Here is a 12,299-nt window from a genome sequence, read left to right as displayed (position 1 = left end):
AGGTGGGCCCCAAGATGCTGGTGCAGTGTGCCTGGTTGTGGGAGAGAGGTCCAGTCCCCTTCTTCATGCCTTGGGTCCCTGGGTGGGCTCCAAGGTGCTGGCATGGTGTGCCTGGTTGTGGGAGTGGGGTCCAGTCCCCTTCTCCATGCTTCAGGTCCCCAGGCTGGCCCTGACGCACTGGTGCAGTTTGCCTGGAAGTGGGAGTGGGGTCCGGTCCCCAGATCCAAGCCTCCAGTTCCCAGGCAAGCCCCAAGGTGCTGGTGGTGTGCCTGGGCCGGAACTAATTTTTTGTCCTTTGCTTCTAACACAGGGGAACTTCCTGTGGGAACCAGTACTTGAGCTGTGTGGTTGTTTAAATTGCTACTTTGCTGCTGTTTCCCTAGGGAAGGCTTTTTGTACAGCTCAGGGTTTAATGGTTGACCTTACAGGTACTTCCGGCTCTCCAGAGACCTGGTGGATCTGTTTTTTGTAGAAACTCTGATCTGGGCCTGAGCTTTTTCTTCAATCTGCACCCCATGCAATTCTGCATTCCCGACCAGTCTCCTCTAAGTGGTCCTGTGCTGATTGAGGGGCAGATCAGCTGTCCTTGCTGTGTCCCAGTGTTCCCCTGGTGGGCACGTCTCCCCCACTGCCCATGCTGCAAACACTTCCCATGGGACGGGCCATGTGCCAGTCCCTTGCGATGACTCACTGGCTTCTGAATGGCTCCCTTTTTTCAGTTGTCTTGGCTCCTCCCTCCTGTGTGGGTCCACGTGAACCCTATTAGTGGTCATGCTGTCCTGGGGGCCAGCAAGGCCCTCTTCTCTCCTGCCGTCTCCAAGCAACTCCATCTGAATGGCACAGCTGCGGTTTCTGCCGGCTCCTGCTTCATGCACTCAGCAGCTCGAGCCTTAAAGCAGCTGCAGCCTGAAATGCTTAGAGCAGATTTTTCTTTCTCTCATTGTAGTTTCTCTCACCTTCATGAACTCCATAGATCTCTCTTCCTCTTCCCCTGAGCTCCAGCGGCCCCGGCTTGACTGATGTTACATTTTTATAGCTGTAAATTGTTTGATTTCTGGGAGAGAGTGATGCTGTGGACCGTCTATTCTGCCATCTTGATTGGATCTATCTATTGAATCAATTTCTGAGCTCACTGTTGCTCCCTGTATTGTTTATATTCCCCGGTTATCACTTTTCTTCTTGCTGAAATTATTTTATTGGAGGTCTTTGGGGATAAGTTCTTTTTGGTTTTGTTTTTAATTTGTCCTCATTTGTTAATAGTGCTTCAGCTATACATAGAATTCTACGGATGCAGTTATATTTCATCAGCACTTTTGAAGATATTTGTTTTTTGTCCTATTACTGCCATTAATAATCCACTATCACCTAATTGTCTTTACTTAGTGGGTAATCTTTTATCTCTGGGAGTATTTGAAAGCTTTTCATTAATACTGACACTACAACTTCAGGAGTGTGTGGATTTCTTTCTATTTCCTACTCAATACTTGGAAAATTGTCTACACTTTCTCGAAGCATCACTGGCAGCAGACAACAATAACAGTAACACCAAAATACATGTGCACACACAGCTGCACTGGATTTCCAGAGATCAGTGAAGGGAAGATCTCACATTTACACACTTTGTAGGGAGCATTCATATTGAATTAGAAATAGTCCAGGCTAAGTGGACCATAAAGAAGGGAAGCAGCATCCCACAAAAGCCAGGAAACCAACCTTACACTCTGGGGCAGAGGGCTGGTCCCTCAAGGAGCCTTTGCTTCCTAGTCTATTCAGTTAGCAGTTTAGAACTGGGCCATCAATGGCTCCCTTAGGGTGGAACAGAAATCTAGGGCCTCAGAGCTCACTTAGTGAGAGGAGAGTACAGGGATACCAGGCCAGGAAACACACTCAAGAGGATTCATTATCATCCTGATCCTGGGCCAGCATTTCCAGGGGAGGCCATTTCAGCTGAGACAATTCATCCCTCTGAAGATAGAGGTGGAAGAAAGTAGAAGGAAGACGTCATGGGTCAGCAGACAGGGAAGTCTTCCCCAGGACAAGGCCCTAGCTCACTGCTGGCACCAGGGATAGTAAGGCAGGGCATGCGAGGGTCTCCTTTGGGCAGCTATTCTAATATCTACTTCCTCCAGAATCCTGCAGCTTTCATCTTTGCTCCCAAACCCCAGCAGGAACAGAGGAAAGTCTGAATATCTGAACCCAAGAAATAAGTCTGACAATGGCTCCAGGACTAGAGGGGATCCCTTCTTGGGTACCTGTATGACAAGCAGTTTCCACTAATTCTTCACAGGTATGAGAAGAGGAAAGCCAACTTTTTTCTCCATGAGAAACTACACGAAGACTGTATTAGCAGTCTGTCTGTATCCACTGCCATCTCCAGAGAAGACACGCAGATGAGGGGAAGGACTAGAAGGGCCCTGACACCTGATACAGGCAGAATCTTCTGACACATAACCCAATGTAGCAAAAATTAAACCAACTGAATACTGGGCCGAGCCCGTGGCACACTCGGGAGAGTGAGGCGCTGGGAGCGCAGCAGCGCTCCCACCACGCGTTCGGATCCTATATAGGGATGACTGGTGCGCTCACAGCGCTCACTGGCTGAGCGCGGTGTGGCTGGTCTCAAAAAGGACAAAAAAAACCCCCAAAAAACAAAAACAAAAAAACCCAACTGAATACTGCTAAACAAAGCCACAGCCTTCTTTCCCATTTGTACTGGAACATCCTTAAGCTTCAAACAACCCCAGGAAAGTCTGCGTGTTCAGGTAGCTTGACTTCTCATTACCTGAGGTAAGGACTTTGTCTCTCTTTCAGGGAAATTTGTTGCTTATAAGCCTGTTGAGTCAAATGTAGAGTCCGAAGCATACCTTAAGAACTTTAACTGCTCTGTCTGCCAGATTTCCTAGTGCTTTGGGCTCATAGTCTGTTCCAATTCCTGTATTCTTGATTTTATGTACGTGAAGAGAAAATCAATCAGGACTGAGTCTGTGCTATAGCCGAGGCCTGGGTATCTGCTTCCTAGTGGAAATCTCGGTTCCAGTCTTTAGACCCTGTGGGTGTTGCTAGACTCTGGTAATGCATTTTTATATCTAGCAGATGATGAATGCCTCCAAAGGGCCATCTAAGAACTGATGATATACCTGTTGCATGCTGTCCTACCTTTTAACCATCAAGGTACTAATGGCCCCAAAAGTGGCCAGTGGAAACTAATGAAATGTTACAATATACATGCTGTGATAAGGGGAAATGATTTCCAGAAAGAAGCTCTGCTTCCAAATCTTTAACTGAAAGTTGAGTTGACTTTATCTGTCATGTTCCACAATGTACAACAGTGACGCTTGTCAGTCTTAGGTCCCTGTCTCTGTTGACTTCTCCATGGGGTTGGGTACTACATGCCAACAGCAACTTCACAGAAAGGGAGCTTTTCCTTCCTATCTCTGTGGCTCTTCACCCAGTGTAGATGTGCTGGCCCTGCAGAAGGGAGAGTAGACATCTGGGTCAAAAATAGGAGACAGGATAGGATTATTGCACCTAATTACAACATACAGTAGATACTCTTTTGTTGTCTTTCACCTATTTCTCCCAAACACAAACACCCTGATTATCCTGGGAAGGGCCTCATCTGTTGCTGTATTTCTCTTTCCAGGGTCACATTGTACAATAACTTATTTTTAAAAACCTATAGATATTTGCATCGATCCTAAAGATTTAGCTCTGAAAGCAATACCTTCTCAAACACAACATCCTCTAGTATTGAATAGTCCAGGATCCCTTCTCTTTTAGGCTCACGGAGAATGCAGGGCTGGCCAAGAGAAGTAGCTAAGGTGGACACACTTTAGCTCTTCTAAGGAGGCTTGTCTTTATAGCCTTGAGTGATGCCAACAAATGTGGATATAAATTCTATGGAAAAAGAAGTGGATGTGCTTTATTGACATCAAATCTCTACCTGTTTTTCAGAAAACTAAATGGATATATAAGTCATTAGTCAAACATTATACTAAAGCATAGGTATAAGAATAATCAAGAGCATGCATAGCAGAATATTTCTTTAATCTTAAGAGAGAGATGATTTATTTTTTCTGGAAAGATACGTGTTCAGGTTTAACATTATCTCTTAATGTTCAGCTATTACTGTAATGCCTGTACTCTTTTTAGAAAGATATTTTATGAGGATATAATTTAAAGAAATGAATAGACAAAGAAAGTTACCAGTGGGAAAGTTACCACTTTATTGGATTCATGTCAGGTATCCTAAGTGGCCTCTGATGACACAAAATTAGGGTTCATCTTAGTAAAAATTCACTGGGAATCCATCTAGTTCGAGGCAACTAAGAGAACCACTCAGAATGGAGTTCCGGAACTACACCTAGGGAATTGAGTTCATCTTGGTGGGGATTCTGAATGACAGCCAGTCCCCTGAACTGCTCTGTGCCACAGTCGCAGTCCTATACATGTTGGCCCTGACTAGCAATGGCCTGCTGCTCCTGGTCATCACAGTGGATGTCCAGCTCCACGTGCCCATGTACCACCTGCTCGGGCAGCTCTCCTACTCCTACTGGCCTTCATGGCCTATGACAGGTACGTGGCCATTTGTCATCCTTTGAACTACACAGTTCTCATGAGGCCGAGGGTCTGCTGGATCATGGTGGCCACATCCTGGATCCTGGCATCCCTGAGTGCCCTCGTATATACTGTGTATACTATGCACTATCCCTTCTGCAAAGCCCAGAAGATCAGGCACCTGCTCTGTGAGATCCCACCTTTGCTGAAGTTGGCCTGTGATGATACATCCAGGTATGAGCTCATGGTATATGCGACAGGTGTGACTTTCCTCTTACTCCCCCTTTCTGCCATTGTTGCCTCCTACACACTAATCTTATACACTGTGCTCCACATGCCCTCAAATGAAGGGAGGAAGAAAGCCCTGGTCACCTGCTCTTCCCACCTGACTGTGGTCGGAATGTTCTATGGAGCTGCCACCTTCATGTATGTCCTGCCCAGTTCCCTGCACAGCCCCAGAGAAGACAACATCATCTCTGTTTTGTACACAATTGTCACTCCAGCCCTGAACCCCCTCATCTACAGCCTGAGGAATAAGGAGGTCATGTAGTCCTTGGGGAGGGTCCTGGAAAAGTGTACGTAGCCAGTACATTCTACCCTCTACTGAGGGCTCATGACCAGCTTCCAAAATTCATCCTCGTCAAAGTCTGAATATTTCTTCTATGAATCACATACTCATATCTTTTAATAGAAACATGAGGGAATGTAACTGGGCTTGTCAAACGCTATTTTAACCTTCTCTCCCTGAAATAATTCATAGGGTATAATTCATACTATTTAAAATTACTGTTCACACCATTTAAAGTTTACTTTCTACTTTTCTAGGTAGTTACTTAGTTAAATGGTTCTGAAGGCGATCACCAACATGTCACATGGCCCCTGAACTTTGGATCCTGTATTGGACCAACTTCAGAACCAGAGAAAGTTTCAAGTGGGTGGCCTGTGTAAGGCCCAAACATCACTGGAGGAGATGTTTTGAGATTTCCACAAATTTTAGACCAACTGACTTTATTAGCACAGGCTTGTCTAATGCTGCAGCTGGTAGCAATTTGCATATATTTGGTTTGTGTTCACTCTTTCTTCTTTCCAGCCATGTGGACACTCCAACAGGTATCTTTGTTTTTGTTTGTTCTTTTTTTTCTTTATTTTTTTTATTATCCTGGATGCTGGTACCTTTACAACCAATCCTGCTACATTAAATAAGCCCGCTCCAGAATAATTTTAGATCTTTTTACCTTCTTTTTTTTTTTAGTTTCCTTCTCTTTATTTTATTTTATTTTGTCAATATGCAATGTGGTTGATTATTGTGGCCCATTACCAAAATCTCCCTCCCTCCTCCCTCCCAACAATGTCCTTTCTGTATGCTTGTCATATCAATTTCAAGCAATTGTAATTGTTATGTCTTCTTCCCTCCTCCCTGGTTTTATTGTGTATTTATTTATTTTTAGCTCCCACAAATCCACAAATCCAGAATATGCAAGGAACTCAAACAACTTTACAAGAAAAAAACAAGCAACCCAATTAAAAAAATGGGCAAAAGAGCTAAATAGGCATTTCTCAAAGGAAGATGTACAAATGGCCAACAGACATATGAAAAGATGCTCAACATCACTCAGTATCCGGGAAATGCAAATCAAAACCACACTGAGATACCATCTCACCCCAGTTAGGATGGCTAAAATCCAAAAGACTCTGAACGATAAATGCTGGCAAGGTTGCGGAGAAAAAGGAACTCTCATACATTGTTGGTGGGACTGCAAAATGGTGCAGCCTCTATGGAAAATGGTATGGAGGTTCCTCAAACAATTGCAGATAGATTTACCATATGACCCAGCTATCCCACTGCTGGGAATATACCCAGAGGAATGGAAATCATCAAGTCAAAGGTATACCGGTTCCCCAATGTTCATCGCAGCACTCTTTTCAATAGCCAAGAGTTGGAACCAGCCCAAATGTCCATCATCAGATGAGTGGATATGGAAAATGTGGTATATCTACACAATGGAATACTACTCAGCTATAAAAAAGAATGAAATACTGCCATTTGCAACGACATGGATGGACCTTGAGAGAATTATATTAAGTGAAACAAGTCAGACACAGAAAGAGAAATATCACATGTTCTCACTTGTTCTTTTTTGACATGGAGATAGTGACTAAGATTCAAATGTTAATGAAACAGATATAGTAGAAAGTGAAGGCATTGCATAAGTCAGGGCCATGATAAACAACTGTGCTTATTTCTTGCTAATAAGAAAACGATCAGGCAAAGCAAAACAGTGGTTTTTTAATTATCCAAGGCTGTCTGGAAACATCCCAAGAATTGCAAAGGGTTCACATGCCTGGCATGTGTGGATGTGGGAGTCAGTGTGTCCATATGTTTGTCCTGCAGGATAACATGATACATTTTCTTTGAGCTTAATTATGCTACACTACTATCAATTTGTTTATAAGTCTGAAAGATGTAAACAAAAGCTATGAGTTGAGTTTTGAAGCTTAAAAATAATATCATGTAGTACTTGTATGGTTGATCGAGTGACACTATTTTGGGGCATATCACTGTTTGTGGAAATTGGCTAAAAATAATATAACACTGTTTCATTGCTGAGTCCAAAAGAAGTTCTTTTTAAAAATTAATAAAACTCAGAATACTAGTAAAAGGCAAAAGCCACCTAAAATCTCCTTATCCAGAGATAATTCCTACACAGATTTAGATGGATTTCCTTTCCTTGTTTTTTTTTTTTTTTTTTCTGGTGGCTGACCAGTAAGGGGATCTGAACTCTTGACATTGGTGTTATAACACTGTGCTCTAACCAACTGAGCTAACCAGCCAGCCTCCTTCCACTTTAATACACGCATGCATTTTACTGTGTTGATATGTGAGTGTAAAACAGATTTTTTTCACTTATTAGCATACAGTGTTTTTTTCCCTATATTATATGGCAGAAGTATAAAGCACTGGTGAAGAGGCTGAGGTCAGTTGTCAGAGTACAGAGGTTAGAACTCAATGCATCCCACTTACATGTATGCCTTTGAACTAACATGATACTTAACCTGTTTGTACCCAAGTCTGCAGGTCTATAAAATGTAAATTAATAATAAGACCTACTTTATGGTATTGTTGTTAGGATTAAGTGAGTTATCAAACAGAAATATAAGGCATGTAGAGCAGCATCTCGCATATGACAAGTATTTAATATATCTTAACTCTTACAGAATAAATGGCCCTGAAACACTGTTAAGTCATAGCATAATATTATATCACATGGATGTTTTCTGATATCATCAGCTATTTCGTCATGGTTATGCATTTAACATTGTTGTGTGTGTGTGTATTAAATCAGCAAGATCAATCTCTTGGGCCTGTGACTGTTCGTTTTCCTTAGAAAAATTGTTATGAATGGAATTACTGAAATCAAAGTTAAAATCTATTTAATATTCTTAATGTGAAAGGACAGTTTTTTTTCTTGTTAAATATTTTGTATTCTTACCAGCAATGTATAAGTGTACTTAACCCACCACATCTTTTTCCCTGTTAAGTTTTACATATAAATAGTTCTTACTAATGATTAGGTATAATATTTAAATCTATTATTATAATTTGTTTTTATTTTTTCCTATTGATTTGTTGAACTTTTTTGCATAATGGGGACACAGATACTTTGATTGTTATATTTGTGATAATAACTTCTTTTCCAATTTGGGATTTGACTTTTAATGTCTCCATGGTAGGCATTTTTAGACACAAATATTACAAATATTTTATAGTGATAGATACCATTGTTATGTTTTCTTCTAGTGGTTTTACTGTTAGGATGTAATTCTCTATTCTCTCTTTAGGTAACAATCTATATATGTTTTTTATGATTTTTTTCACTTGTTTTATAGTTTATGTTTGACTATTAAAATAAATTTCTAACTTACCTTGTGTGAAAAATGGTGAGGTTTTAACCTTTTTTCAAAGTTACAACTTTTCTAGCAATATTTTAAAATAATCCTTCCCTCTTCCATTAATTTGTTCTACTTCCTTCATCACAAATAATGTTCCAATAAGCTACGTTTTAACTATTTTTTCAGTTCTAGTTTATTTCTCCTCCTTACTCTTTTTGACGACATTTGATTCTATCATCCACATCTTAAAAGTCCACTGGTTGTTTGATTGTGAATATACTCAACTTATAAATTAAATTATAATTTGGGCATTTTTGCAGTACTCGGTCTTGCCTTCCTGAACACAGTATACTGCTCTACTTCCCGAACCTAGTCACAGTCCCTTTTTTAAAATGACTATTTCACACCTTGAGTCTCAGCTGATGAGTTGCCCTGTATTTCATTAGAACAGAAGCAGTCAGCTGCAAGCCCCTTTATATTCTTCTCTTCAAGTCTCCCACGCACCTGCATCTGCGTGCATACTCTCCTGATTTCTCTCACTACAATTGTCTGTCAAAGGCTGACCTCCACTAGCACTCGGGATCCCAATCTCATTGGCCTCCCCAACATTTTGCTTTTGCAGGATCCTTTTCATCTGAAAGCACTTTCTTCCACTTTCCTGGATCATAACCATAAGAATACAAAATATATTCTGATAATCCCCATCATAGAGAACCCTTTCTGTGATTCCAATCCCTTCAGTTACTGGCACATTTTTTTCAGTGTCTTATTTTTATTCTCATCTTCAGTTTTTTCAGAATTACATGTTGGGCCAATTCTTTAGTATTGAATTCAAGAAATTTCTCAATCTGGACTTACTTTTCAGCCTTATATCTCACTATTTTCCTAACTTTACACATACTCTTAGAAAAATTCTAGCATTTGTTATTCCTAAAATGTGCTTTCTTTTCCATTTCAGAAATTGTTAAATTGAGAGTTGAAGGCCATGTTAGAAACATACCACCACGAAGAACTTATTTTTTACGTCTATATTCATAGCTCCATAAATGTACCTGGGATACATGATGTGTTCAAAAGATGTTTGATAAATGCATACAAGAATGGAAGAAATGACTCTACTTGCCAAAAGTTCTCATATTTATGACAGTTTTGTTGCTATTTATTGGTTCTTTGTTTTCTGACATATAGTTATATCCCTACTTATACTGATATACTTATTAGCTTGTATGGGCTAGGAAAGAAGTGACTTCTTGCTCCCCTATCTTCCTCCCTTCCTTCCTCCCCCTCTCCCTCCCTCCCTCCATCATTCTTCTCTTCTTCCCTTCTTCTTTACCCTCTCCCTCTATCCCTCTCTTCATCTCCTCTCCTCTCTCCTCCCCTCCACTCTCCTCTCCTTCTCTCCCTTCCCCTCCTCTCCTCTCACCTCCTCTCCCCTCTTCTCCTGTTCTTTAATTTAATTTCTTTTCCGTGTCCACCAAGTTACCTTGCTTTGATTAGGCAATTTGTTGAACTGATCTGAGAAGAAATATTGGAAAATAGAAGGAATGAAAAAGCAGAAGAAAGAGATAAAAATGGAAAACATTCCAAGAAAATTACTTCTCTCCACGTCCCTAAAATGGTTATCATAATCAGAGATCACCACCTCCAAAAAGATTATTTTGCGGTTACTCTCCTGAGAGCTCCTTTGACATCCTTGTTCCTCAGACTGTAGATGATGGGGTTCAGCATGGGTGTCACTGCTGAGTAGAATACAGAAATCATTTTATCCCTTTTATTCATTATCCTGGAGTTGGGTCTCATGTAGGCAAATATCGCTGAGCCATAGAAGAGAACAATGACAATAAGATGGGAACCACAGGTGGAGAAAACCTTGAGCCTCCCCTCCCCAGACTGCATCTGGATCACAGTGGAGATGATATTCCAGTAGGAGACAAGGATGAGGGAGACAGGAGCCAGGAGGATTACCACGCCCATTGCAAAGATGGCCATTTCTGTGCTGTAAGTATCTGCTGAGGCCAGCTTCAGGAGGGCAGGAGGTTCACAAAAAAAATGGTTAATGATATTGTTTCCTCGATAGGGCAGACATAATGTGAATGTGGTGTCCACCAGAGACACAAATGCCCCACTCGCCCAAGACCCTATGGCCAACTGGACACATACCCAATGTGTCATGATGGTGGAGTAGTGCAGGGGCTTGCAGACAGCCACATACCGATCATAGGACATCACTGCTAGAAGCGCACACTCTGTACACCCAACCAGAAGTAAAACAACTATCTGTGTTGAGCATCCAGCAAAGGAAATGGTTTTCCTCTTCACCAGGAAGTGGACTAGCACCTGGGGGACTGTGGTAGTAGAGAAACAGAGATCAGCAAAGGACAGGTTTCTAAGGAAAAAGTACATGGGTGTGTGGAGTCTGGAGTCTATGTGAATGAGCATGATGATCAGCAGGTTTCCCAGTACAGTCAGCAGGTAGATGATCAGAAAAAGAAAGAAGAGCAAGACTTGAGCCTGTGGATCCTGGGAAAGGCCCAGGAAAACAAATTCAGTCACAGAGGTTTGGTTCTCTTCTCCCATGAATATTTATTCCTGTTTATAGGTCAGCAGCAATAAAAGAAACACATCCATCAGTTATTTGTAAAAATTTGAGTAACCTAGTTACTTTACTAATCAGTATCCAAAATTAGACTATTGATTTCCATCTCAACAGATTCTATTTGTCAAAAGATGGAGTTCTTTTGGTTTTTCAGGGTTTTTCTTTTTGGTGTTCTTTTTTTTTTTTTTTTTTTTTTTGCTCAATAGTACTGACAGTTGAAAGCCATTTCTGATTTTCTCTCCCCTTGAATCTTTTAGTAGCACCAGTGGGAGAGAACTCATCCTACACGAGTCTTTGGACCACTTTTTTTTTTTTTTTTTTTTTTTTTTTTGCTCAATAGTACTGACAGTTGAAAGCCATTTCTGATTTTCTCTCCCCTTGAATCTTTTAGTAGCACCAGTGGGAGAGAACTCATCCTACACGAGTCTTTGGACCACCTAAAGACTTATATTCCTGAGATTATAGTGCTGTTTGTGGTGTATCCTTCCTTTTATGTAGGTTTGGGAAGCAAACAAATTAATGTTGCTTTAAACCAGTTAGATTTTTATGCTGCACACTGTCTGACAACATTTAAGAAGGCTGAATTTTTTCATTATATTTACAAAATAATCCTAAAGAGCACTCTGTGCAAGATCCTGTCCCCTGCCCAAATTCTTCTGTCACTTATTTTCAACATGAAGAGGGTGCTGAGGAACATCAGTAAAAATAGCTGCCTCATTGGCGGTTGTACCCAGTGGCGCATTACAAACATCCCCTAATCTGTTCTCTACACACTTTTATTTCTTTTTGGCATTAATAACACTAATTATCATATGTTAAGCATCCTCCTGTGCCAGTCCTTATTAATACATTTTCTACATTCACTTTTTAAAAAACTTCTCTTTGAGGCTGTATAAGGTAGTTGTTATTACTTTCATCAAACAGGTAATAAAACAAAGAAATTCTGAAACTGGTTCCTGTAAGCCTTCCTCATTCTTTCTGTATCCTGCAAATTTTTTCTTTGTTCCTCAAAATTTGTTTGTAGAGAGGTTAAACTCTCTCTCACATCCACTCCTTGAATACAAGCCTAAGCTTTCTCCATTTTAAGTGTTTTAGTGCTCATCCTCTAAAACTGATGGCAACAATATCAGGTGCAAAAATAACAGGCATATTTTAAAAGATATTTTTTAACATTTTGGGGGGTCTTGATCAAAGACAATAGCAAGAATTTGAGGAATAAATATTGAAAAAAAGTGATAGACATTATTTGTAGATA

General features: G+C 40.7%; 2 protein-coding genes across 2 annotated transcripts; one reads left to right on the top strand and one right to left on the bottom strand.

The window, feature by feature from the left end:
- The first annotated feature begins 2,003 nt into the window (after nt 1-2,003).
- LOC103610533 (olfactory receptor 2AG2-like) lies at nt 2,004-5,107 on the top strand. The gene is made up of 2 exons (XM_008594683.1): nt 2,004-2,069; nt 4,466-5,107. Exons 1-2 carry the CDS (start codon nt 2,004-2,006, stop codon nt 5,105-5,107), a joined length of 708 nt encoding a protein of 235 aa, XP_008592905.1.
- A 4,994-nt stretch (nt 5,108-10,101) lies between these two features.
- On the bottom strand, nt 10,102-11,025 carry LOC103610532 (olfactory receptor 2D3). Its single transcript, XM_008594682.1, has one exon. The coding sequence runs from the start codon at nt 11,023-11,025 to the stop codon at nt 10,102-10,104; it is 924 nt and encodes a 307-aa protein (XP_008592904.1).
- Between the last annotated feature and the right edge of the window lie 1,274 nt (nt 11,026-12,299).

Source organism: Galeopterus variegatus, unplaced genomic scaffold (assembly GCF_000696425.1).
Source record: "Galeopterus variegatus unplaced genomic scaffold, G_variegatus-3.0.2 Scaffold11280, whole genome shotgun sequence".
NCBI classification, from domain to species: Eukaryota; Metazoa; Chordata; class Mammalia; order Dermoptera; family Cynocephalidae; genus Galeopterus; species Galeopterus variegatus.
This window is presented reverse-complemented; position numbering and strand designations above follow the sequence as displayed.